The 27,412-nt window shown below is 37.6% G+C and overlaps 1 protein-coding gene across 6 annotated transcripts; it reads left to right on the top strand.

Moving 5' to 3' along the window:
* Positions 1-158: 158 nt before the first annotated feature.
* LOC105386483 (H(+)/Cl(-) exchange transporter 3) lies at positions 159-27,347 on the top strand. Of its 6 annotated transcripts, XM_048632499.1 has the most exons (19): positions 159-348; positions 809-890; positions 1,251-1,277; positions 8,669-8,828; positions 10,275-10,307; positions 11,652-11,681; positions 12,223-12,362; positions 12,741-12,941; positions 13,440-13,633; positions 15,095-15,210; positions 15,707-15,846; positions 16,704-16,886; positions 18,499-18,713; positions 19,173-19,381; positions 19,731-19,871; positions 20,274-20,484; positions 24,112-24,275; positions 24,590-24,806; positions 25,242-27,347. In XM_048632499.1, the coding sequence occupies exons 2-19, from the start codon at positions 822-824 to the stop codon at positions 25,330-25,332; spliced, it is 2,541 nt and encodes an 846-aa protein (XP_048488456.1). In that variant the 5' UTR covers positions 159-348; positions 809-821; the 3' UTR covers positions 25,333-27,347. The 6 variants fall into 6 exon arrangements, with proteins under 6 accessions (XP_048488456.1, XP_048488457.1, XP_048488458.1 ...); XM_048632500.1 differs by lacking the exon at positions 1,251-1,277 and having other exon boundaries at positions 160-348; XM_048632501.1 differs by lacking the exon at positions 10,275-10,307 and having other exon boundaries at positions 160-348.
* Positions 27,348-27,412: the final 65 nt, after the last annotated feature.

Genomic DNA, 27,412 nt, shown 5'->3' with positions numbered 1-27,412 from the left:
AATATGAATCAACGTTGCTATAACAAAAAACATAACAAGGGATCAACATAAAAAAATATTCATGAAAATGCCAAATCGATTATTGTTTTATAACAAAAATAATTTTCTACTACTATTTGTGGTAGCCGTGGCCATGGTAGGTAGAAATTATTTATAAGATGGCAACCCCGTAAATACCTTTTCTTTTCAACACTAATCAAATATTCGTTTCTTGAAGAATTTACTAATTAAATTAACGAAAATACACCGTTTTTACAAATTTATCTTCTTTAAATACTGATTTAAGTACCGGATTAGTGATCAATAATCTACGGTGTCGCCAGGCCTACAATGTTGGAATATTAATAGGTTAGTCACAATAATTTGAATGTCATCTAGAAATACAAACAAGTTTTTGTTTGGTTTCATTTCTACACCTTAACGAATTCTACAAGATATATGGATTAATTAGGTACCTATATGTATAGATTAAGCTTCCATGAAACTGGTATAGTCGTAAATTTCGTAAGTTTGCTAGTTTTGTTATGATTTGTAAACGTGTAACTAGGTAGATGGGGGCGTCACAATAATACCACTTCCTTCGTAGTTATTTATATCTATTACTTCCTATTCTAATGATCCGCACATCGATACGTATGGATCCATTTACTTATTTTATACTACACCGTGGTGCTAAAATGTAAACCTTCACAATGGTTAGATAAAATAAAAATGAAAGACCAGGATTCGTGAAAGGAAATGAAATGTTGCCTAACAATAATATTAGCAGTATGACAGAGTTTTAAAAAATATACTTTATATGTTTCAGATAATTATATGCCATGGAACGATTCCCACTGAAGTCGTCAACTCCGAAAATGAGCACTACATATCAATCAGTCTACAAAAAGGTATTTATTTCACACACACTTACACCCAACAATAAATTGTATACATAAAACAATTATCTATATTGATCTATTCCATTGATCCTTTTCCTCTTTGGAAGTAGATTACATTAAAAAACAGTTCAATTGAAATCCAGGATGTCCCACAGGATGTACCACTATGCCCTATGTACAGCAAAATTAAAATTAAAATGGGTCTCCTTTCAGTAAAATACTCTTTCAGTATTTAAGACACTTCCCCTATATGTGCCGTTGCCATGGATCACCTGTATTAAAAGGAACTTTGTAACGTTTCAATGAATGAAATAAAATAGTTTGTAGATGTGAAACATTATTAATTATTTATCTGTTATTGTTTATCAGGAAGAGGTTGATGAAACGACTCTCCATGTAAGCATTTGAGATATAAATATACTTATGTATTCCAAGATATTGCTGTATGAATATGTCATAGTATTACTTTATCATAGATGTAGTAATTTCATTCATATCATAAATCATGAGTCCTTGTTCCATTGAATAAAGGAAAACAATCTTGATGATTCTGTTATTTAATAATATTATATTTTGTATCATGGTCATAAAAAGATTCAAATCCCACATGTGTTAAATATTTACTTATTTCCTTATTTACAATTCATTAGTAGTTTATGCTGAAAAACTGGGAAAAATAGTTTTTAGCCTTAGATTAATGTGATAGCTGCTGTGTCAGCTGGGATTAGGGGTATTATTAAGGTTGATACACACTCATTATTGAGTACTGCCACAGTGGTGTTATTCTTTCAAACATTTTCTATAAATTCATTCACTTAACATGAGTGGTTAAGTTGAGTCCCGAGAAATCTGAAACAATTAAAAATCTATTGTGTCTGGTTTAGTGAGCGGTTAACAATGTAATTTTTGTCACAATACTGATAGTGTCGTTAATAGAAAATGTTTTTAATAATATCACTGTAGTGGAATCAACCTTCTGACTTCACCAATGTGTGTGAATCAACCTTTACACTGCATGCATTAATGTTGCAGTATAGTTGTTTAAATGCAGCCAATACTCACCTTGACAGTGTTGTGAAATAGAAAGTATTTTGCATATGTGTTGCTGTTTAAAATTAGCACAGAAACCTATCCTATTAGCCCACTCCGATGCCACAGGTACATTTTCTCTATTGGGAAATCAAGTTATTTTAAAGCATGTATGTATGTTATGGTATATTTATTGTCCTTATTTTGTCCCCTTTTTATGTCTTGTACCATGAGCCGCAATCTGCAAAAAAATTATTTACCTAATTACCAAAAAAATGCAACATAATTTCATGTCAATATATTATTCAATATAATTTTTCGTTTGCATGTATAAGATAATTGATGTGACAAAACCAAAATATTACATAATAACGGCTTCTAAAAAGTCATTCTTATTTAATTGAACAGGTCATTTAAATATTGCTGTGTTAATGAGAATAGTACTAAAATAACATATTCAATAAACATGGCTAATGTCCAAACCACAGTTTAATTTACCATATTCAACGCATCTCTGCCTTCCCAAAGCTATAGTGAAGCTACAGTACAGCAACTACACTCAAACATAAAGCTAAAGATACTGGTTTAAAAGCGGTTATAGAAAATTCATGCTAATCGGTATTTTAAAGTGGGTTTAAACCAGAACTAACTACTAACTTCGATTTATAATAAGGAGGAGCTAGGTGACGTCTGTCTCGTGCATCTATGTACAGGCAACTAAAGAGATAAATAAGTCAGGTGAAAGATTTGTGGGTTAAATAATATTTTTTATGAATAGAACCCAGCTTTATTGAAGTGGTGCTATATCATTCGTCAGGAGATAAGCTAAGCGGATATAAATAAATCCATTACAAAAATAATTAAACGCGTTTGATTCAAGAAATCAAAAAGCTATGTCAAAAAATTGACAGCGCGTTAGCGCAGAGTAGAATCCAGATCATCCACTGTCCACTGGCAAAGTATACATATCTTTTTTGATGACTATATCTATGTGGAATTCACAATCGTGTTGAAATCGCTAAGTTATCCCGAATACGGCTCTTGTCCGTTCTATAGAGCACTACTGCTGCTGGTGACATAAATCAATTAATTATTAATTCAACTGGCTATCTCGGAAATAGTTAATTAAATTATCGTACTGTAAAGGCCGCGATATCGATGCGGGTTTACGGTTTACCTGTTGATGAAATTACGCAATGAGCAAAGATCCACGAAATACTGATCGATTAACCGAATATTCTGGTCTATTACCCATGAAAGTTCACCCCAGGGTGGATTCTGGGAAACCTGTCTGAGAATTTACCCTACAATTGAAAAAACTAATTCTACTAGTGTAGGACAAATTCTTGGACATTATAAATTTCCCAAAATTGACCCTAGGGTGAATTTTCTAGGGTAACAACATATCAGAACAACCACATTACTCGACTTGTAACGTGCCCTCACCTATCCAGTAGGTACTAGTAACAATCGTCATATTTATAATTTCAATAGTATTCTAGAGCAATGATATACATAAGTATCATGAAAAAGTTTAAAACATAAATGTTTAGAGGTTTAGATAATACCTTATTTGTATCTAAAATAAATAAAGACCCCAATCACTATCTGACTACGACTACGCTACGCTACAAGTAAATCCCTAGATTACTTTTATTTAACTGTTGAATAGTCCGTGCTTATGAAATAAATGTCAAAAAACCTTTTCATTTCTATTCAAAAGGCATTGAATACGAAATATCGAATAGTGTCGCAATATTTGCACTGAAAACTCGCTTTTTCATATTTTATTTCGTGCAAACGAGTTTGCTAATGCACGATTCGCGATACTTATCATTCCTAATGCTCTTATCCGATAAAACAATGCTTCGAAGTACCTAATAAAATTAGAAAAATGTATGTTTTTACCGGACATACTATGATACTTCTTACTAATGTTCTTATTGTTTTATGTTGTATATGTTTGTAATGAATAATGCTATAACCTACTTTAATCCCAAAATTCCCGCGAAAAACCTCAACTTTTTGAAGATTTAACTACGCAACTCAAGGCTCGTCATGTAACGGCTGAAAGTTTGGTTTCCTTGAATGTTATTAAGAAAGCCATGGAATCATCCTTTTAAATAATAAAATCAGAAATTATAAACTTCTATTCTTTCTAACTATTTGCTTTAAATGATTACACTCCATGTGAGGACAGGGTTTCAATCAACCGCCCGCAGAACCACAAGGATGCAATAACAAAACCATCAATATTTCACGTACGGATGGCTACAGTCGGTGCCAGTGCACTAGGGGTGGGGACAGGGGGGTCGGGGCGCCATTATTGATCGAACCAAACCCCTCCCCTTGGCCGCACGCCTGTGGATACGTCAAAGATTCCGTCTCGAAAAACGAGAAAATCCCAAAAATAAACAGTCGCTAATTATTCCTTGTGGTTCTGTTTTGTGCGTGCGTGTTGCCCAGTGGACGATGTTATGCTAAATGCGGTACGTATTAATTTATTGGCGTTAGAATTGTCTGTAAGTGGTGCTCTACCTAAGATGGCTGTCAAGGCTTCGTAAGGAGGCCGGAACTTTCCATATTGTGTAAAATATTATGTATTAATTTCAAACTTTATCTATAAGTATTATATTAAGTAAAATCTGTAAATATTTTAACAAAAATTTGCATAGTCAAGGCGTAAACAATCCTTTGTGAATTCAGTAGACAAAACGACAAAAGAATTTTCAGCTATGTTTTTGTTTTGATCGCGAAAAACCGACATTCTTGAATTGGAAAATAAAACAAAGGATTTGTCCAATTATTTTCCGTTAGGCAGTTAACGATGTTTTGGCGAAATCTATTCTTTTAAACTATTTACAGGTGGAGATGTTATCGGCATTACTTAAAAAATTTAGTACCTGGTTTAGACATACATAACTCATAACATAAGCATAGGTAACACATAACACTCATGCTGAGTACGATATTTCACCAGTTTCAAAATTATATTTGATTGTTTACTGCACTAGTTTCATTTTAATTGAAACATATTATCTCTGCTTAGTGAATTAGTTAATTTAGGCAAGTAATTTGTGGCTTCGGTCAGAACACAATTTCATTTAGATTTCAATATTACATTTTAGCGTACAAAATCTGTTCAATATTAATTGAAATGCAATGCTGATGATAATTTACAATATTTGGAACTAGCTGTTTCCCGCGGGCTTCACTTTGCCTTGATTCCGGTGGGATATCTGGGCAAAAAGAGCCTATAATATGTTAACCCAGCGTATCAGCTTTCTGCATGCCAAATTTCATAAAAATCCTTTTAGAATTTTTAATGTGAAATAGTAACAAACATGCAAATAAACTCTCGCATTTACCTATAGTAAATATTAGTAGAAATATTTTTGAAACAGTGTTTTTATTCATCAAGTTTTTATCCTAACTTATATTATAAATGCGAAAGTGACTGTGTTTGTCTGTCTGTTACTCTTTCACGCCAAAATTACTGAACGGATTTGAATGAAATTTGGTATACATACGGTCTAGACCCTGAGAAAGAACATAGACTCCTTTTTATCCTGGAATTCCCACGGGCATACTTTTTACGGCGAAGCGAAACACGCGGGAACAGCTATTGGTTATCAACAAAACTTATGCATCGCCACTGAACTTGATAGTTGATAGTAGTCCGATTTAGCCCTGTCCAGTCCAAAAGCAATCTTTCAACCACTTGCTGGCTCTCTATGTCGCATTTCGGCATTCTGAATAATTAAAACTAGGTTAAATAAATATAAACTGAACTGAAAAAATCACTACCCAGATTGAATATTTTACTCTACTCTACGTATACATAAATAATGTTTTGTATGTGTAGCCTACTTTATTGTAAGATATCTACTATAATTCCATAATATATATTTAAACTCCGTTGCGGGGTAGGCAGAGGTGCATTGCTGCCTACCCCGCAAGGGAGTACATTAGTACAAGGCGTGAGTGCGTGTTTTTTATATATTTAAACATCCATCGTCAAAGGTCGGACCTGTATACAGTGAAATCCTTTTTTACCACATACCACAAATGTACCTACATTTGTGGTATTCATAAAAAAAAGGATTTTAGGTATACACAGGGTGTCCACTATCTGGAAAGTCAGGGAAAAGTCAGGGAAGCTCTAGGTGGTCAGGGAAAGTCAGTGAAATTGATGGGCCACCTGGAAAGTCAGGGAAAAATTACCTTTTTCTAGTATAATTTTTAGTACTTTCCCTTACTAGTAATACTTATTTTTACGTGAAATACATAAGTCATGATATATAATCTCGTTTAGTTTTGGAATATTTTTGAGTGATGCTAACTATTATATAATAATTATACGATTAAGTTTTTTAAATCTACGTGAATTAATAACATATGACAGATGAAAAAAAATTGTAGGAATTCCAAAAGATTAGATAGATCCAAGACTCAGCTGGTAAAATTATGGCTCGTATATACAGATTGATGCAAAAGAGGGTGACTCATCTCACCAATCAAAACAAATTTAGTTGAAAGACTTTTAGAAGTTTGTGATAAAAAATAACGTTTTGTTGGTGCAGACGCGCTGCAGTCGCGCTCATTAACTGACTTTGAAAAAGGAGGAGGTTCTCAATTCGCTAATTATTATATGCGTCAGCGAGACCGCATACGCTGCCTCCGCGCGGCATCTATTAATCAATAATATATTTTTTTACTAATTTAGCAGAGCAAAACAAACTTTATTATATTTTGTACTCCATGTTTAATCAAATTTCATTAAAAAATACTTACACAACTAACAACTTTGTCAGGCAGGAGAGAGCCATACAAAAAAAATTGTTCTGTTTCAATTTCTATTTCAGTTTCAATTTCTACTTCGATGGTAATCAGTCTAATTTTGGTCAGAATATTAAACTAGGCAGTATAGCAACTTGCTGCAAGGCGGATGCATATTTTTTGCGGAAATTTTCAATATTCGCACAAAAAAGTTGTTTAGAATGACCTAAGGCCTAAGGCTTAAGAGGAAACCTCGAGAAATAGGTATTAAGTAAAACATTTGCTATCGTTTGTGTACTCATGCCCCAAGACCCGGGTGCTAAGTATAGAGATAAATGCAGCTCGTGACTGACATATGTACTTTCCTTGATAAAATTATTCACCAAGTAAATATTAACAAATCTTTTTGATTTTGATGTCAATCGCTTCAGAATAATATATTCTAGAGTTGTAGGTTTCGCTTTAAAAAAACATTGTTTTTGTTTAACGGCGCAGTTTTGATCACAAAAATTGCGTTGCTTGAGGTGCCTATAAGTTTAATCTATAGCAAATTTAGAGAAAAAAAAAACTATAAACCTAGTAATTTAAAGTATTCACACACACACACACTCACGCCTTGTACTAATGTACTCCCTTGTGGGGTAGGCAGAGGTGCATTGCTGCACCCACTTTTCGCCAGATTGTTATGTTAGTCCCAATGTAATAGGGGGCGGGCGTATTGCCATTTTACGGTCACATCCAAGACCCGAGAACAAATATCTGTGTTTAAACAAACATCTGTCCCAGACGGGAATCGAACCCGGGACCTTCGGCTCAGTAGTCAGGGTCACTAACCACTACGCCATTCGGTCGTCTTAGTAATTAATTGTGTCTTAAATATCTTAAAAAATCATGAAGATTCGATAATATTTAAAAGTTGACGAACGTTAGTGTGTATTAAGTGCTATACTTCCCTCTTAATATACCATTTTTGCCGACCCTGTATACATATTTTACGCAATCGAGTTTTAATAAGTGTCAAACCAATGAACGCAAAACTTTAAAATCAAGATTTTGTCTTCAAATTAGGTTTATATTTTGATCTTTGGTCAGGGAAATTTTCTGAAACGGTCAGGGAAAGTCAGGGAAAAGTCAGGGAATTTATTGGAGCATTCTGAGTGGACACCCTGATAGCTAACTAATTCTGTATATGACTTTGATACAAAATGTATGACTATGCCCTGTCTCGGCACTGACTCGCTCAGCAAATTGGTGCAATTCTCACTCACTTCCTGTCAATCATGAACAAATCAGCGCTTTGCCTTGTTGAATGTACCCTTGGAGACACACTTTAAATATGAATAAAATATATTTTAAATAAGCGCACATAGAATAGGTATTGTTATCGATATGATTAAGCATGCCTTTTCTTTTACTATATCACTTATTAATTTTATTTCCAAACTTTAGAGTCACTCTGGCATTCGAAAACCTAATTTTGGACCTTTTGCCCTAACCACGACACTTATCACTTTGCATAACGTCTGTCCTTCCTTTGTTTTGTCTAGCCAGACTGACCCATATGCACGCATTTCTATCAGGTCTTGTCAGAACCAAGACGCCATCCGCCGTCCTCACGGCTGGACTAAAATAATTTTTTTCGTCTGATTTTTTTGTCTCGCAGCTGAGTTTCAGAAAGGGACTTTAATACAATGTCGACCTTAAATGTACAGCTGGCTTGCTTTGACAGTATACGAACAGAAAGAGACGGACACAGATTTAATGCCGACATAAACATACCCCCTTATTCATAGAAAAGTTATAGGACGTTTTAACTATTGAACTGTTTTGTCCGTGTCTCTCTCAACGAACAAACGAACTATTTATTCTGTGACAGAGAGGGACAAAACAGTTCTATAACTTTTCTATGAATAAGGGGGTTAATGTTCCTCTCTGCAAATCAGCTACCAACTTCCGTCCTAACCACCCCGTCTCACCAGGGCGCGACAAACGGGCGCGGCCACGGCTCCACGACCCCCGACGACTCGGTGGACATCAGCCCCGGCGTGAGGGACGACGGCTCCACGCCCACCAGCCACGGCACGTTCCGACTGTACGAGCATCCGCACCCGGGGAGGGGCAGCTCGGGGGACGCCGATTGTGAGTATTGTGATTATAAGTCCTGATAGATAAGGTCTCGGGTTTCATTCGTGGGTTAAAATCCGGCCATGTACTGTATAAGGCACTGCAAAAATTGGCTACGTCAGTCACATGAGAGCCCATGAACGAAGCTCTCGCTAGCAGATCGCGAGTCGCTGTGACCGAAAATGGTCTGGATAGATTAATATTATTATAAGGCAGAGTAATCTGACCCCTCTCAGAAGCATTGTTATTATGAGAGGGGGTTCAGGTTTCTCTGCACATGACCGTACCAATGAATTCTTTAGATGCAAGGGGTTTAAGTACATTGTCAGGAAACCTGCACATCTAGATTGTAGATGTGTACCGTAAGTGCATTGTCATTGGTGCTCATGACAAAACGCCAATGCTGCTCGCGACCTATCTCTATCTAGCACATGAATGCAAATGTTCAGCGAAAATCGGGTGACTCGCAGCGAGTCACCTCCGGCTCTTTGGTTATAGTTAGGGATGGTGTAGTTGGTGGCACCCTGACTGCGATGCCAAAGGTCTCTTCGGTCCCCGGACGGGGCAGATATTTTTTTAAAGACAGTTATTTGGTTGGGATTTGTTTGGTTTAATGTTGGCAAACAATTAGTGTTCTTGACGTGCCTACATTTATAAAAACACAACATGAAAACGTTATTAATATGTACTTATAATGTTTTACTGTTAATTATAAAAGCAATTCAGGCTAGTAAATCCCTGAACGTTGTTTCCTCCCAACTTGATTAAACGTCCCAAGCAGACCTGTTACAGTGAACGCTGTTTCCGAGAAACAAAGTAATAGTTGAAGTATAAAGTAGTTTTGTTGTTTATAGTAAAGCTGCAGATTGCAATAGCATTTCCTCTTAATTACTTGGTTTGCTACTGTAAATTACTGCAGTTCGTCGATATTAGAGTTTTCAGCCAACACCTACTTACAACCCAACGTGCTCGACATAAGACATAAGCCTCTCCCAAAAGTTCGTATTTTATTGGGTCTTCGGCCTTTTTCGACCACCACCCCAACCCTGCCACACTTCATTGTCATAGGACAGATTTGGCTAGTTACTGACGGATAACCTCATTTCGTTTATGATTTATTGGAGAAAATGCACAATGCGCTTATAACAAGAAAACATTAATAATTTAAAAACGGATGGGCAAGTCAGGTCCATAAGATATCGAATGACAATACCGTCTTTGTGAGTCGGTATCGATATGAGACACCATGCCACAAGGATGGCATACTCCAAATAAGTATCTATCATATATAGTCCGAAGTATCAAATTACATAACAATATAGATAATTTATAAAGTTTGCTACCTAGGAACCTACAATATTTGCAGCCGCAGTTATTACACTCGTGTTTTATTGTTAGGTTTAAGTGTGTGTATTATATTGAAATACACATATAACGGTATAATATTTTGTATGTTTCAAGCATTCATCGCTCAATACTTCGGTTCCTCTAACGGTAAGACTATAAGGACCTACGCCATTCGTTACCATAATATGTTAATGAGCATGTTACGTAACAAAAACCTCGGGCTATTAAAATTATGCATTACCTACTATATTAGTACCTATCCTATATAGTTATAGCTTTTGCATTCCTTCATCATCGTTTTATTTGCAAAATCATTTTCGAATCGTTTTGCTATAGTTTGGAATCATATGCCATTTATGATATATTTTTTACTTCAGTCATGTGATTTCCATATCCATGATTGTTGATTCTTACCAAAGTTCATGAGACGTGACTACATCCATTGTATGTTTAATTTTTTAGTTACAAGTTGAAGATAAGTTTCAATAATAAACTTTGAGTAGGTATAGCGTATTCCGAATGCACGAAATGTACGATTTTCATTCAGACAATAAATCGAGTATAGAGGCTTAATTTTGATAGATAAACATTCAATTTGATTAGATAAACAACTATTACTTATATGCGATAGGTTGATACAATTAATAGTAATGTTTAATGTGATATCGAAAACATGTTGTTCGTATTGTGTATATTCTAATTTTATTTTAATTGTGCAAAATGATGGAAGATGATTCAGAGCCTTTGGTGGACCACGATGGTATAAAAGGTTTTGATAAATAAGCTAACATATTGCTTACACAAAAGTCATATTCCAAGCGCTTTTCAGCTGTAAAATTGAATAATTTAATGTAATCAATCTCATAAAGTAAACAAAGTACCTTTATGTTTAGTCATTTAAGTTTTAATTTAAGTAGGTACCTAATATAATTATTTACTTGTGTTGACACTTACATGTACCACTAGTTATTGTATCGTTTGAAACCGTTGAGGTAGCATACCTACTCTTATCATGAAAACCCCTCTTCAAACACATCTTCAAACCATAGCATGTGTTTGGCTTTGGAACAATTAGAAAAACGAATAGTTGCACATGTTGGTATTTTTATTACCAATTTACCATATTTATTTCATCTAGCAACATTATTGCAAGTTTGACGTTGCGTATGCGCAAGGCCGACCGACAAGTGTCAGCTGTCACTTTGACAGATTCAATTCAACAGATGATGCGGCTTCCTTCGCTTCCTAGAGTTTCTATTCTTTCGATCATCTTCTACTTTTATTTTTATTAATTATTTCTACATTCTCACTTCAATGTCGCCTTTTCTATATTCTGCTTACTTCTAATAGTGCAATTTTACCGTTGCCGTGTAATATTAATGCCTAGTGTTATGTTTCTGTGAAGAATCTAGAGGTAAACATTTAGATGGTGTTTCAAAAATGTACTTTCAGTGGTTTACAAGTGATAACAGATATTTTGTTTGGTTTCAGGGGACGCAGTGATATTTTCCGCCATGCAAGGTGAGTTCGACGCTAAAAGTCCAAGTTATTCTTTAAAAAATGGTCCTTATTCAGATCAAACTATGTACATACGTATACATAGTTTATGTAAATTCAGCAATCACGTGATTGATGAGATATAAGTAGACATTTCCGCACAAAGCTAGTTGAATGACGCCTGAAATTAGTGTAAGTAGGTATGATAGGACACAGATTACACTTGATTGGTTTGCATTGTGTGGGAAACTCTGAGTAAACTCAGTAATAACTCATTATTCAGTGAACATAATTAATTTAATATGATTCATGCAGGAAAAGGTGTAGAATGTTAGTAAAATGTAAAATGGAGGTAAATAATTTTAAGATTAATTAAATAATTAATATTGGCCTGCCTGTACAAAAAAAACTGTGTTTCTCTCAGACTCTTTCTGTAATTACTCTCAATAATTGCACAAGCTAGTCACACATGTATTTTATAGCCCCACAGTAGCTTTTTAAAGCTTAAAAAATTTAGTATTCCTATTTTCATTGAACAATATTTAATATGAAACCCATATTACAGGCAACACAGACGAGATCCCCGGCATCGGTCAGTATGAGGACTTCCACACCATCGACTGGCAGCGGGACATCGCCCGGGACCGCATGCATCACCGGCACATTGTCAAGAAGCGCGGAGACTCGCTGTGGAACCTTATCAAGGTATGTTCATTTATTACTATCCCAATAATTATTGTAAATCTCTGATTAAGTGTGTATTGAGCTGATCATCATCATCGTAAGGCTGTAATTGGCCACAGCTGAATATAAGCTGACCTGTTCAATTGAGCTGAAAATGGGAGATGCATTTCTAAATACTCGTAAAAAAAAACCTTCAAATCCCAACTAATATTAAAATTGCAAAAGCTTTCACAAAAGCAAATTATGGATGTCTGTTACTCTTTAACAAGAAAACGGCTGGAAAGATGACACACTGCATTAACATATCCACTACTTTTTACCCTACTATTCCCTGTAAACTTTCCCCGTTTAGCTCGCTGAAACACCAGCTCTAACCAATCCTTCCTTTCTCATCCCCAGGGAGCCCACGACGCGTGGTCGGGCTGGGTGTGCGTGCTGCTAGTGGGAGTCTGCACGGGCGTGGTGGCCGGGGTCATCGACATCGGGGCCTCCTGGATGACGGACCTCAAGTTCGGGATATGCCCGCAGGCGTTCTGGTTCAACAGAGAGCAGTGCTGCTGGTCCAATGAGACTACTTTTGATCATGGGAACTGCTCGCAGGTTTGTGCTTTTTGTAGTGTTTGAACTTGAATATGTAAAAAACTTAGTGTACCCACCACCCCTAGTGGGTATGTCTTGATTGATTATCTACAAATAATGCAAACTAATGTGGCAAGTTCCATATACTTCATTTCATACAAAGATAAACATAATATTATGACTTGCACAATATAACAAAGATAATAAAAGAAAGCTCATACCTTGTACTAATGTAATCCCTTGCGGGGTAGGCAGAGGTGCATTCGAACGCATCGAACAAATATCTGTGTTTAAATAAATATCTGCCCCAGCTGGGAATCGAACCCGGGACCTTCGGCTCAGTAGTCAGGGTCACTAACCACTACGCCATTCGGTCGCCTTGGTTTAGTCCCCATGACATAATAGATACAAATTTACTGCAATCTTCGCCGGAAAGACACCAATTCTCAATGTTTCCGACTCCATAGTACACATAATTACATCTCTACCACCCACTAACCCCCACCTACCCCCCCGCAGTGGATGACCTGGGCGCAAGTGTTCGGCGAGTCTCGCGAGGGCGCCGGCGCCTACATCATCAGCTACCTAGTCTACGTGGCCTGGGCGCTGGTGTTCGCCGCCCTGTCCGCGTCGCTGGTGCGGATGTTCGCGCCGTATGCGTGCGGGTCTGGTATACCGGAGATCAAGACGATACTGAGCGGGTTTATTATCAGGTGAGTTCTTTGATTTCATGATAGCCGGGTAACTCACTCTCTGTACCTCCTGCAGGTTGACTGGCAGAAATTGCTTTTAGCATTAAGCCCGCCTGGTTGAACATTGTTACTTTGTATATTGTGGCAAAAAATGTTGTGCTGCTATTGAACTACACAGCCATCAACGACGGTGCGGCCGTTCGTAACACATAACCCACGAGCGCTACAACAACCATCTATATAGATGCTGTGGCCAATGATGATGTGATGAATGAATGATGATGATGTGCACTAAAGAATATAAATAATGATAAGACCGCCTTTTGTACCCTAATTAAGTTACATTTTGTTAATTTTATTATTCTGTTTTGGTGTACAAATAAAGTGTATTCTATCTGGTTCTACCTTTTTTGGCATAAGATTTATTTGCCTAATCTCTTATTGCATAGTAACGTTTGGTCAAAGTCTCGTTACGCCGAAAATCTTATGGCATAAATCTCGTTTAGTAAAAAGTTATTTCGCATAACATTGTTTAGCCTAATAATGGTATGGCCAAATCTTGAATAGCCTAATAATGATATGGCATAGGTTTATACAAAGTTATAATATTCGTTTGGCTTTAACTTTGACGGAGCGTCTCCCTAAATAGCGCAAACTGGTGCCTTGTATTGTTTCCGCTGTTTGGAAAACGCTCCGCTCCGCTTCGCTGCGCTCCGCTTTGGTTTTGATGAACATGTGCACCTAACACGCTCCTCCTCGCTTTGCTCGTCGTCGCACCTATTTTTAGGTTTCGATCTCATGGGGTTTGTAATAATTATATTGGTCGTTAACTTTCGATTTTTTTATCATACAATATCGTGATTTTCGGGATGTAGGAGAAAAATACCACAATTTGTACATTTACTACATACTTAATATATTATTTATTAAGATAACATTAGGAGAAACAACATTATACATAGGTATAGACGAACATAAATTTGAGCAAACGAAACTTAGGTGTTTAAAGATTGTGCCTAAAGAGTTTTAGACGAAACGAGCCTTATGCCACATAAGTCTTGGCAAAGTGATGGTTCGGCCAAAAAAGTTTAGACCATACGAGTTATGCGAAATGAGTTTTGGTCAATAAAGATTATGCGAGATGAGCGGAACCCATTCTATCTATCTATCTATCTAATGGTGAAGGCAAATGAGCGTGATTTTGTGAGTTTTGAGTCGCTTATTCTAAGTTGGGGTGATGAGGGGAGCGAATCATTTCCCTGGTTGAGCCCCGAGCGAGTAATTTAGGCTTTTTTGGTTATTAGTTAGCTTTATTAGTCCCTAACGCTCTGTTTACGGTTGTTTAAAAACATACATACAATACTTATAAACTAGCAACAATGAACAATAGGCGGCTTTATCGCTTAGTTAGAGCGATATCTTAAAGTGTATTCATTCAATCCCCCCAATACTTCCATATCTAACCATTTCTCCCCTCCGCAGGGGCTACCTGGGCAAGTGGACGCTGATCATCAAGTCGGTGGGGCTGATCCTGTCGGTGTCGTCGGGCCTGTCGCTCGGGAAGGAGGGACCCATGGTGCACATTGCTAGCTGTCTCGGTAATGTTTTGCTACCATTTTATAGTAATTATTTAAAGTGTTCGAATCCAAATTGTAGCATTATTTGCTTGCAAGGGTTGTGAGAGACATAAATTCGCTTCAGTCTTTAAAGTTGACCCTATTGCATTGAAATAATATTGCACCAGTTAGAATTAAGGACATGCATTTACCAGCATGTATATTTATATCCATAATTTTGCTCATCATGTCAAATGCACTAAACTGCATCTTGCATTTTGTACCTAATCAAAATAAAACTTCACTGCCTACCACGAATGTATCAAGTCATGGTTGATACTTTGGACAAGTTATTAATGTGTACAAGTACTATTGATTGTAAAAATGCATAATACAGTAAGTAACTATATATCCTATTGTTAAATGGAAACTTTATTGGACAAAGTGCTACTAATGTCGTTCATCTTTAACGCAAAACCATCTGCTCCTGTAAGTATCCTCAACAACAATAATATTAACTATTCCCTCTTGTCCACAGGCAACATCCTGTCCTACCTATTCCCGAAGTACGGTCGCAACGAGGCCAAGAAGCGCGAGATCCTGTCGGCCGCGGCCGCCGCCGGCGTGTCGGTCGCCTTCGGGGCCCCCATCGGAGGAGTGCTGTTCAGTTTGGAGGAGGTATGTTACTAAACTAGTTTCCTTTCTTCGAGCCCTATGTCCCTGATGAGGGATAACAGGATTTCATCATCATCATGTTACTTACTAAAGTCTGTTTTTTAGGGTGTCCTGCACAACAAAGTTAATCAAAATTAAATCTATGACCTCTTGCTCTGACATTATACTGTCAGAGCAAGAGACAAACAATTTAATTTTATTTAACTTTGTTGTGCAAGACGCCCTTAATTTCAGATACTAAATTGACAGATTCTGAACGGTTCATCTACAGTAGATTGTCTCGCGATTAAGTGGCGTATCGTTCTAAAGGCAAGACAATCGACTGTTGATGAACCGTTCAGAATTTGTCAATTTAGTATCTGAGATAAAAAAACAGACCATAGAATGATATGTGTAATAGTGAAAACTATAAAAAATAATCCTATATTCACGTGGTCACGGCTACGGTGACGCGCCAGCGGTTAAATTATTCGATGGTTGTTTTTTGGTGTGTTTTTCTCTTAAGTAGAATACTAGTACAATGGGGCTGGCATAAAACTTGTCAAAACTGGATGCAGAAATGCGTCTCTACCTACCCCAGAGAGTATCTACAATAGCACCATGCGGACTGACGCATCATCTGTTAACTATGTTATGAAAAAAGTTCGTCAATATTTTTCATACATCCGTATTTCTACCCACCACTAAACAAAGCGTTTAAACGCAAAAGGGCTTACCACAAAAGCTTAGACAGTGGTTAACATATTTTTTCAGCATTTAGCAGCCAAACGCCTAATAAAACAGTCAAATTTTGATTCCAAACACTGTTTTAAGTTATTTTAACACTAAATGCTCACCTTCACTCCCGCCTTCCTGCCCAGGTCTCGTACTACTTCCCGCTGAAGACCCTCTGGAGGTCGTTCTTCTGCGCCCTGATAGCCGCCTTCATCTTGAGGTCCATCAACCCATTCGGAAATGAGCATTCGGTTCTGTTCTTTGTGGAGTACAACAAGCCGTGGATCTTCTTTGAGCTGCTGCCGTTTGTCGGATTGGGGATTATTGGGGTGAGTTTGCTTTTTGTTATTTGGATGATGTATTTGTTTGTTTGTTTTTAGGTTCAATGTTTTGCCGTGGGTTGCTCGTAGTTCGTGGAAGTGAAACGTTGTTGCGGTTTGATCCGTGTATTTTCGCAATCACAGCAGGTTCGGAATACAAATTTTGTGCATTTTTTGTTTGTTATATTTTTTGGCGTTTGTTTTGGTTTTAATTGAAAAAGTAACGACGCGAAAAGTGCGTTAACATTAAAATAGTTATGTAAAGTGCAACAAGAGTTCTTTTTAAAGTGATTTTTAAGTTATTAATATTACACATAAGGAAATCTACACTTGAACATTTCTACTTTATAGAGAGAATTTAAGATAGTGTAAGAGTATTATGCGGTAATCCCGCTTACATATAGAAAACATGTTTGGGTAAATCTTCCAGTTCACTCTCACGTAAGGTAGGAAACATTTGGATTATCAAATAATGGAAATGATAAACAACGATGCAAGCTATCAGCCAGTAAGCTAACTTCATTTGAAAACGAATGAATTTACTTTCGCGCCTTTCCGAGATCACGTAACTTCGATTTCCAAAGCACAAGGGTTGGATAACCGGCGAGCTTTGCGATTGCCGAACTATAAATAAGATTAGGCTTAGACTGCGAAGTTTTGATTTTAAACTAGTAATTTAACGCATGCGTGGACGCTCAGGGCGCATGCGTCAACCACCAGTTGATTGACCAGGTGCTCTGTTAGTAAATAATAGAATCAAAGGTCGAATTTCCGACAAATACTCGATACGTTTTGCGGTAGCTTTCTAGGGTATGAAGCTTTCCGGAAACGCTAGTTACTGAAATTTCAGTAGGAGATAGTCGTAATTGAGAATTTGAACAGTTATATGCCTCGGTATTTCTAGTTTCTTAATTATCAGTTATCAAAATTTACCTAAATCGTAGATTAACTTTGAACGCCCTCTTGGGAATGGCACCTTTTCACGAAAATAAACATCAACAATACGCTACCAGCATTTAATAAAAATCCCTATTTCCACAATACCGCAAGAGCAACCCACACATCAAAAATGTGATAGACATTTTTCTAAAAAAAAAAATCGCTATCCCACGCCACGCTTCAAACAATGTAGTGCCGTATTCATGAAAGGTCAGCGTTTACAAAGCGGCAGTGAATTCGTAGTGAATCGAACATCGGAATTGAAAAGAATGACCTTTTTACGGAGCTCCAATACATTACGAATTCAATGTCGCATTTCAGTTTCCGCTGCACGGGTCAGTTATCGACGTTTATGTGTGTTCCACCGATTACAACGCTGCATTTATGGCGTTGTCACCTAACAATTGTCCACTGTTAGACATACGGCTCTACTTAAGATTACCCTAATGTTTTCGGCCTTCCAACCACTATCTGCATACTTAGCACAGGGCGTAAAAGATGCGTAAAACCATTTGTATCTAAAGTTTTCCGTCGCGCTCGATCTTGAGGCCGCCAGATGTGAGTGAGCACCACTTATAAGTTTATGTCTATTCTTGTCGAGAGCGTCTTGCGCCCCGTGCTAGATATACTGTCTTATTAACCTAGTAATTTCCTCCAATAACAAACCCCTCAACCTCCACAGGGCTTCATAGCGACGATCTTCATAAAAGCCAACATCTACTGGTGCCGCTACCGCAAGTTCTCAAAGCTCGGCCAGTACCCCGTGACCGAGGTGTTGGTGGTGACGCTAGTGACGGCCATTGTTGCCTACCCGAACCCGTACACCCGCATGAACACCAGCCAGCTGATCTATCTGCTGTTTAACCAGTGCGGGATTAGCAACTCGGATCCGCTGTGGTGAGTTTGTTTTTGTAACGTTATTGTATTTTCTCTTTTATCCTTTGCTCTTTTATCAACCCCTTTTAACTCGAATGGAACCAATGTGTGTCGCATCAGTTTCAAAAGAGCTTCGTTTTCCTAAACTCATCATGTCAAAAGTGTTGCAGGAAACAAGACTTTGGAGCTATAGGATTTTAAACATCTTTCTAACTGAAAACCTACTTTTTAGCATGGTCTTCCATTCCCTTTTAAGTCTAAGCAGAGTTCATTTGCAAAGCTTGTGGAATACGAAAGTTACAATTTCCTTGTTTTTTTTTTTAAATACACCTAAATCAACTTTCCTAACCATACCCATTTACAAGCAATAAAGCCGCCTTTTTGTACTATTTCTTTTTTATAGCCTATTTGTTTTCTAACTGCTGGCCTATTTTCTTTAATGGTGCTAAATAAAGAATATTCTATTCCATTCTACCCCAGTGACTACAACCGCAATTTCACCGACGTGAACAAAGCCATCGAGAAAGCCGCGGCCGGGCCCGGTGTCTACCAGGCGGTGTGGCTGCTCATGTTGGCGTTGGTCATGAAGCTGGTCATGACGGTCTTCACCTTCGGCATCAAGGTGCCGTGTGGCCTGTTCATACCGAGTCTGGCGCTGGGAGCCATTGCTGGGCGGATTGTGGGGATTGGTGAGTGTGTTGATAGAGAAATATAAGTGTTAGTTTAAGGTTAGTGTGTTTTTTGGTGCTTTTGGGATTGAGAGTTTCTTAACAAGTTGTTATAGCAAGATAAACAAACAACTGTTCGCTTTAAACGTTTGGTAAGTTTTTGTACCGACGCAGTAAGGGAATGAAGTGCTACATTTGTAAACTCTAATTGTGAAATGTCTATAGAATACATTTATTACTTACATTCTTAACTTTATTGATAGTCTAGGCATATATATGACAAAATATTTTCAGTTTTGCGCGGGCTATATCTGTTATTTTTTTGTTATATAACCAAACAGAAAATAACCCTTCAACCCCTACCCCACAGGAGTGGAACAACTGGCCTACAACTACCCGAAGATCTGGCTGTTCTCCGGCGAGTGTTCCACGGGAGACGACTGCATCACGCCGGGGCTGTACGCCATGGTGGGCGCCGCGGCCGTGCTCGGCGGCGTGACGCGGATGACAGGTCAGATGTGGCAAGTGGGGTAGAGTGTGGACAGATGTGGAACTTGTGATGACTGTTTCACACTGAGGCTCGATGGAATGGGGGTCTGGCTGTTCCCTGATCTACGAATAGTGAGACAGTTGCAGTAACCCTTGTTAGCCTGATTTAAATATTTGAATTGTGATACACAGTTACTTTTTAACCATCAAACAAGTTGGTACCGTATAAAATAAGAGAAACATAAAATCGTACCGTACAAACAACATCACCGCAACTATAAACTTCCAAGCTTAGAAAAACAGTTTTGTCATATGCACATAGTTCCGTTTAGGAGAGCAAGGTTCGTGTAATTATACCCCACAGAGAATAGAAAAGAATGGAATAGAACCCTAAACTAACGAATTATATTTCCTTTAATTCCAGTATCCCTGGTCGTGATAATGTTCGAGCTGACGGGCGGAGTGCGCTACATCGTGCCCCTAATGGCCGCCGCGATGGCCTCCAAGTGGGTAGGCGACGCGCTGGGTAGGCAGGGCATATACGACGCTCACATCGCGCTCAACGGATACCCCTTCTTGGATAGCAAGGACGAGTTCCAGCACACGTCGCTGGCCGCCGATGTTATGCAGCCTAAGTGAGTATCTTAATTTTTAATAGCAGTTGCCGGGAGCTTCCTTGCTACCCTAAAGTTTTCCCGTGGGAATTCTGCGATAAAAAGTAGCCTAAGTGTTCAACTGTGTCAGCTTACTCCATACCAAATTTCATTTCAATTGGTTCTGTTGTTTCGACGTGAAAAAGTAACAAACATACACACATACTCACAAACTTTCGCCTTTATAATATTAGTGGGATTATTGTATTATTTATTTTTAAAATATATCAATAAGATACCCAAACTGCCTTTAAAAGCACGCTGGATGTTATTAGACGGAGTGTTGTGGTCATTTGTTGGCTGTAGTTGTTTTAGATGATTATAGACTGTACATTTATCATTTGCTTGCGAAGCTACTAAACTTACATTTCAGAGCTCTATGTACTTGTTACTTGAATTTATACGGTTACCTGAAAGTGGTCAAAGGCATCGATTTAACGATATCCTTAGTCTTAGGAAGGTATCTGAAAGATTATGGTTGTATAATAAATCCTATTTGATGGAAATTACTTAACTAGTCTGGGTATTTATTTTCTATAATCCCCTAATTATTCTATGATGAAATCTTTATCGAGATTTGACCATGACATCAGTATCATTTGTAGACATCTAACAGTTTCTAAGAAACATTATCTATCTGTCTGAATCTTAGGAAAACAAACCGTTAATTAAACAGGTAAATAAGAAATAAGGGTTTGTCTCTGGGCTGGATTTTCTCAACAGACCAATTTCTTAGTAAAACTAAGACTGGCTAAGATTTCCTCAAATTAACTCCTAGAATTTGGTTTTCCTTTTGAAAGCTTAGCAACACAATTATCAGCTTTTCTCATCTCTGCCAGTATCTTATGGCTCTAATTTGTTTATCATAAGCTTTATCATCAGCGATCATTTTCAAATAACAGTAATATTTAATAACCTTATTTTTGATTTTATAACACTTCTATAAGGTGATACATAATATTATAATTATGTTTTAGAATAAACAGCTCTTAGCGACTTACGTTATTGTCATTTAATTGCGAATGTGGTGGCTTATCTCATTACATTACATTTAATAGCGAAATGGACAACATTTCATTTTCTTTACCCTATATTTTTATTAGCTATTCGGAAAGTTTATAGAAAATTAGAGGACCCGTATTTTTTTATTTTGTATATACATTAATTTTTGCATGTTATTTTTAACTTTAAAGTTAATTATTTTAAAACCGGAAGTGACATCACATATTAGGCTCAATTTTAATTTTTGTCTATTGCCTTATTCTCGAAAAAAAACATAAATGACACTGACAAGTGACATTTAAACTTTGTTTACATGCCAACCAACAAATGGGTCATTTTTAAATGACATTGATATTTCTGATGATACAAAGTACCTACTTATCATGTAAAACAATAAGCAGAAGCATTTTTTCAGTTGTGGCATGCTCTGGGACATATTATGTAGAGGTCATCTCTTAATACGTACTAACCATTTTATATAATAAGTAAAAAAAATAGTCAGAAAATGTCAGAACAGAATTTATAAAAATGACCCAAATAAAAAACAACGTCACGATAAAACGTCAACGTCAATCAAAAAATGAAAGTGTCAGTTACTTTGTTTTTAAATCTAAAAGCTTTGATCATCAAAATTCATCGCACCTGATGCATGACGTCATCAGCACTTTTTTACTATTTTATGATTTTCCCGAAAATGATACATCCAAAAAATACCAAAACATTTTTTTTTGGCCTTTAGAGCTAAATCTCGAAATGGTTTTCGATTTATGGGCTTTAGTTTTTTTGAAATGTTGTCCATTATCATGACCATTGCAGTAATATTACCTGCCTGAATCTGCCCTTGTTAATTTTCACATCTATCATGGTTCTCATTTTATCAGTGCACATAGCTCTCTGCGATTTACATTTACACATATTAACATAGTTGCTAAAGCGAGGATAATTCTGAGTGAGAGTGCTTTGCTAATTAATCCTATAATTTGCCCTCGTTTTTGTGTATTTTCAATGTTTACTATGTCCCGTGCGTTATAAAAATGATATGGAAAATGTTGCCAAGCTGAAAAATTTTCATGTTTTTGATCGATGTTTGCCTTGGACTTCCTACAGAAACTATTTGGCTAAGCGACACTTGCGAGAAAAACGTATAATATCTTTTATATCATAATTGGTGTGTACTAGTGTCTGCGCTGCGTAAAACTTGTAATAATTACGTATTGTGTCACATTGCTAATCAGTTATGAACTTTCTTTGTCAAGGCGGAAAGTTATCTGAAATCGCATGCGCTTTTGTTGTCCTGTAAGTTACTGAGCTGGATTCCATTTTAACAGCGTGCGAGCGACATCAGAACTTTTCACATTTATGGAGATGCTGGAGGTGTTGGAGCATCCCCATGCAAAGGGAGGATCCTCCGACCAGGCCGGGTGGTGTGGCCTGGCGGGCAGCTGCCCAACGGTTAGCGTTGGGGATTTATATATATTGCAGAGTAGGTGAGAAACTTCGAATGCGCGATGTAGGATTTTCATAGTAATTTGCGTAGTTCCCATACATCTTCTCTGTATTGCGTTCCGAGCGCCATCTGTTGATCTTCGTCTGAACTAGTGGCTAGGAGTCCGCCACATCACTCCCCCACCGAGACCGGAGGGCGATAGTCTTCAGTGCAGCCGAGAGTCTTGATTGCCAGCCAGTGCCGCGTAGTCCGCAGTGAGTCGGGACTGTGAGTGCGGTGAGGAGTCCCCAGTGAGTCGGGGTGATGCTGCAGTGGCGATGTCCACGGTGAGTCGGGATGAGCCTGCAGTGGAGCATGGTGGCAGAGTGCTGCGTCGACCAGGAGAGGATGGCTCTGCTTGCTGACCGGCCGAAGTGCAGTGGTGCTGTGCCAAGTTGCTGGTGTGGGTCGAGGGTGTGACCAGGCCTGTGCGTTCGCTGCATGCTGGTGGTCATGATGCCCTTTGAGACCGGATGCTGGCTGGTTGGCTCCAGGGGCTGCTTACTGAGAGTTCTGCTGCACGGCTGATGAGGTGAGGAGAGAAAGTCGATGGAAGATGGCGTGGAGGCTGCTCTGCGGGTCTTCAGAAGGCTGCGCTGATGTTCTTTACGGGGTCACCAGTATGGAGATGCTGGAGGTGTTGGAGCATCCCCATGCAAAGGGAGGATCCTCCGACCAGGCCGGGTGGTGTGGCCTGGCGGGCAGCTGCCCAACGGTTAGCGTTGGGGATTTATATATATTGCAGAGTAGGTGAGAAACTTCGAATGCGCGATGTAGGATTTTCATAGTAATTTGCGTAGTTCCCATACATCTTCTCTGTATTGCGTTCCGAGCGCCATCTGTTGATCTTCGTTTGAACTAGTGGCTAGGAGTCCGCCACACATTCATAGTTTGCCTATTTATATTACTGTCTCTTGTATTGTTGCTATGTGCTCAAATATGTTTTTATTTGCTTAATATATTTTCACATTCACTCATTCCACATTCTTCTGACTGCGCCCTGTATTGTTCATTTGTTACCATACATATTTTTATCTGTTTTGTAAATTCGGTGCCCAATAAAAGACAAATATTCTGTATACAAAACACAATATTTACCAACCCCGCTGCCTTGCCCGCAGACGCAACGAAACCCTAGCCGTCATCACACAGGACTCCATGACGGTGGAAGACGTGGAGACTCTTCTGAAGGAGACGGAGCACAACGGCTACCCGGTGGTGGTGTCCAAGGAGTCGCAGTATCTGGTCGGCTTCGTGCTGCGTCGTGATCTGAACCTCGCTATAGGTAAGGTTTTTATATGGTAGGAATCTAGGAACGTAGTGAACACTGATGTACTTACTTATTTTCAATATCCGCTGGTAAGCAAAGGGCTGAAGTCAAGCGCCATCAATTTTGAGTAATAATGTATAGGTGGAAATGAAAAGTGGTGTTGTTTGTGCAGCAACGATATAATATTTTACCGACAATTAAATTGTTCTCACTTTGTGATACAAGCCTTCAGACACAACATCATCATCATCAGAACCCATCGCGCCCCAAGCTTGAGCTGCTACACCTTCTGAATCACTCCCCTAACAAATCACCATACACCATTCCAGCGAACGGGCGGCGCACAGTCGACGGCGTGACCTCGCAGTCCCTGGCGGTATTCGCCGGGAACGGCTTCGCCCCGGCCACGCCCGCGCCGCCGCCGCTCATGCTCCACATCATACTGGACATGGCTCCCATCACGGTGACCGACCAGACCCCCATGGAGACCGTGGTGGACATGTTCCGCAAGCTCGGCCTCAGGCAGGTGCTGGTCACGCATAATGGGTGAGTGTTGATTATTTTGTAATAAAGCCATCCATTCCTAGAATTAGGAATGGAATTCTGGCGAAAGTGGCATCTACCCTTTAATCGCTGGGTGCCTAAAACGCAGTCTGCCTATTTCGCGTTATAAAATAAAAAATAAGTATCCACCCCAGTGAAAACCGTTTAAAGAGTCATAGGTGAAAGATTAATGAGTTTAGGAATATGAAATCACACTCAAAAGCTCTATGAAAGTAATAGTTTTTTTAATACGAAGTAATAAGTTAACAAATAACTGAAAGGTGCACTCAACACGGCGGTGTTGATCCCTAGCTGAGGCAGATATTGGTTTAAATCTACAGTCTCAAGCTACATAATGTTATGCAGAGTGCTCCTTCCCCCTCTCATTTCAGACATGTTCAAACGTTGTTAACAATAATATTCTCTTTCAATCTGCAGTCGTCTGCTCGGCGTGATCACCAAGAAGGATGTACTCCGTCACGTGAAGCAGATGGACAATGAAGACCCCAACTCTGTGCTCTTCAACTAAGTGTCCAACCACACGCGGGCAACCGTCCCGGACCAAGCAACGTCGCTCTAGGATGCACTAAATATAGTGGAAATTAATTGTTCTATGTATGTAATGTTTTTAATACATGCAATTTATAATCACGATAAATGTCTACATAAATATCGGTGTATAAGTGTAACTATGGTGGTTAAAAGGCCAATTCCTAAATGTAACCGTTTTCAGGGACCGTTTAAAGTATTTCTTGATCATTTTCTATGAGCCCGTTTACGAGCAACTCTTTTATAAAATGTGTAGGATTGTCAGTGTAGAAATTTCTCAAGAATTGTAAGAAGCCTATATGTGTATACATACAATATTTATACTAACTCACTATTGTGCATGTTGATTTTGTAATGATTTTTTAAAAATCCCAATGCATTAATTTTTACCTCAACATATTTTTTGTCACACCATTAATGCTGTGTATTATATATAGTTTTATTTTACATACATATAAAATTATTTGATGCTATATTTCAATGTACTCTTGAGTAACGATGCGCCGATGGTAGCAAAATGTTATTTATTTAAAAGGTCTGACATTACTAATATTAGTCATCACAGGTTTTTATTAGAGCGTACATATTTTTAGTCTGGAGATGAATATAGATAAATAATTATCGCCGATGATGATTTAAGTGTTAACATCCGGATTTTGTGAGATGAGGGGGCTTATTTCTTATATGAATGATCGCATAATAACATCTTTTGATACATATTTTACTCACAACTATGTTAGATAAATGCAGTATTGAAACATCGCGATGGAATGTCATTTAATAGAGTAGTTCTTCCCGGCTGTCTACTTTGTAATTATACAAATTACAGTAATATGTTTTTGGTATTATTTCTTGTAAATTGTAGTCTACAATTATATTTTTAATTTATTGACTATATTTTTAACCGCATCTGTTTTATTAGAATACTGTTGGATCGATATTGTTAGCATTCTTCTATTTTAGAATGAAGAGTTTTATGTTTTATCTACTCGAAATTCTCTGCATAATATATTTGTAAACCTATTTACTTATATGAATTATTTGTAAATGCAGGGTCATCAGTCGCTATGAAATTCAATACAATTTGGAAATACTTTTACGGTGACACAGATGTTAAGAGCACAAAATCCGCTTGTTATCAGCTATTAAACCGTCTTGGATTATCATTAAATGTCTAGCAGAGTTCAAGTATCCATCTGATAGGTATTTTTATTTTACATGTTTAATTTTAAGAATATGCATATTGATATTCGTTTAGCATACTTATCAATTTAAATGAAGTCAAAACTGTATTATCTAGTTTTACATAGATTTTATATTGAAAAAATGTGTTATTTTAAGTTAAATAACAATTTTCTCAGAAGTTATTTTAAATGTATCTTTATATAACGGATTTTATTTGAAAAGAGGCGATGTTAAACCCCTGAAAGATGATTTTAATGTGTATATAATATGATATTGTACATAACGATCGGTTAATGAAATCATGTCTATTATAAAATGCCAAGTTCCTTACTTGAGCAGTTAGTTAAGTGGCTCTTTGTACTAGGTACTGAAATTATATGATAAAATAAAATGGACTGAAATTATAAATTGTTGGGTAACGTGTAGGAGTTCAGATATGGATTTTATACAAAAAAAACTTAATTTACGTCTCCAAAATCATGTAATATTTTTATTAAAACCTTGTTTGAAAATCTATCAGGTGAGGGTAATCTTCGATAAACCCAATATACATTGTATTTGCTTTATAGTTAACTAAAGTTATTATTGTGAAGAAAAAAATCTAATATTTTTCTTTTAATTTATGGTGCGCGGTATTTAGATGGAGAACAAGACAGTCCTTTTTATTATTAGTGTAAACTTTTACTACCTACTTGATTAACACAAAAGTGTGTATTATCTAAACAGCGATTTGTGCCGTGGTGAAAATCAATCCTAAGTTTATTGGATATATAAAGTTATATATTGAAATAAAAATGTCTTATGAGAAAATGATTGCTTTTATTTGACGCGTATTATCGTCAGTAGATATAATTGAGGGATAAAGGTAGATAAAG

The sequence above is a fragment of the Plutella xylostella genome, chromosome Z (genome assembly GCF_932276165.1).
Source record: "Plutella xylostella chromosome Z, ilPluXylo3.1, whole genome shotgun sequence".
NCBI lineage: Eukaryota > Metazoa > Arthropoda > Insecta > Lepidoptera > Plutellidae > Plutella > Plutella xylostella.
The sequence above is the reverse complement of the archived record's forward strand: the minus strand, read 5'-3'. Positions and strand labels throughout refer to the sequence as shown.

What these genes read in the sequence shown, in the direction of transcription:
- LOC105386483 (XM_048632499.1), top strand. Translation starts at nt 822, where the DNA reads ATGGAACGATTCCCACTGAAGTCGTCAACTCCGAAAATGAGCACTACA. An exon ending in GCACATTGCTAGCTGTCTCG is followed by an intron (nt 15,211 to 15,706) that starts GTAATGTTTTGC and finishes TCTTGTCCACAG; the next exon opens with GCAACATCCTGTCCTACCTA. An exon ending in TGCTGTTCAGTTTGGAGGAG is followed by an intron (nt 15,847 to 16,703) that starts GTATGTTACTAA and finishes CTTCCTGCCCAG; the next exon opens with GTCTCGTACTACTTCCCGCT.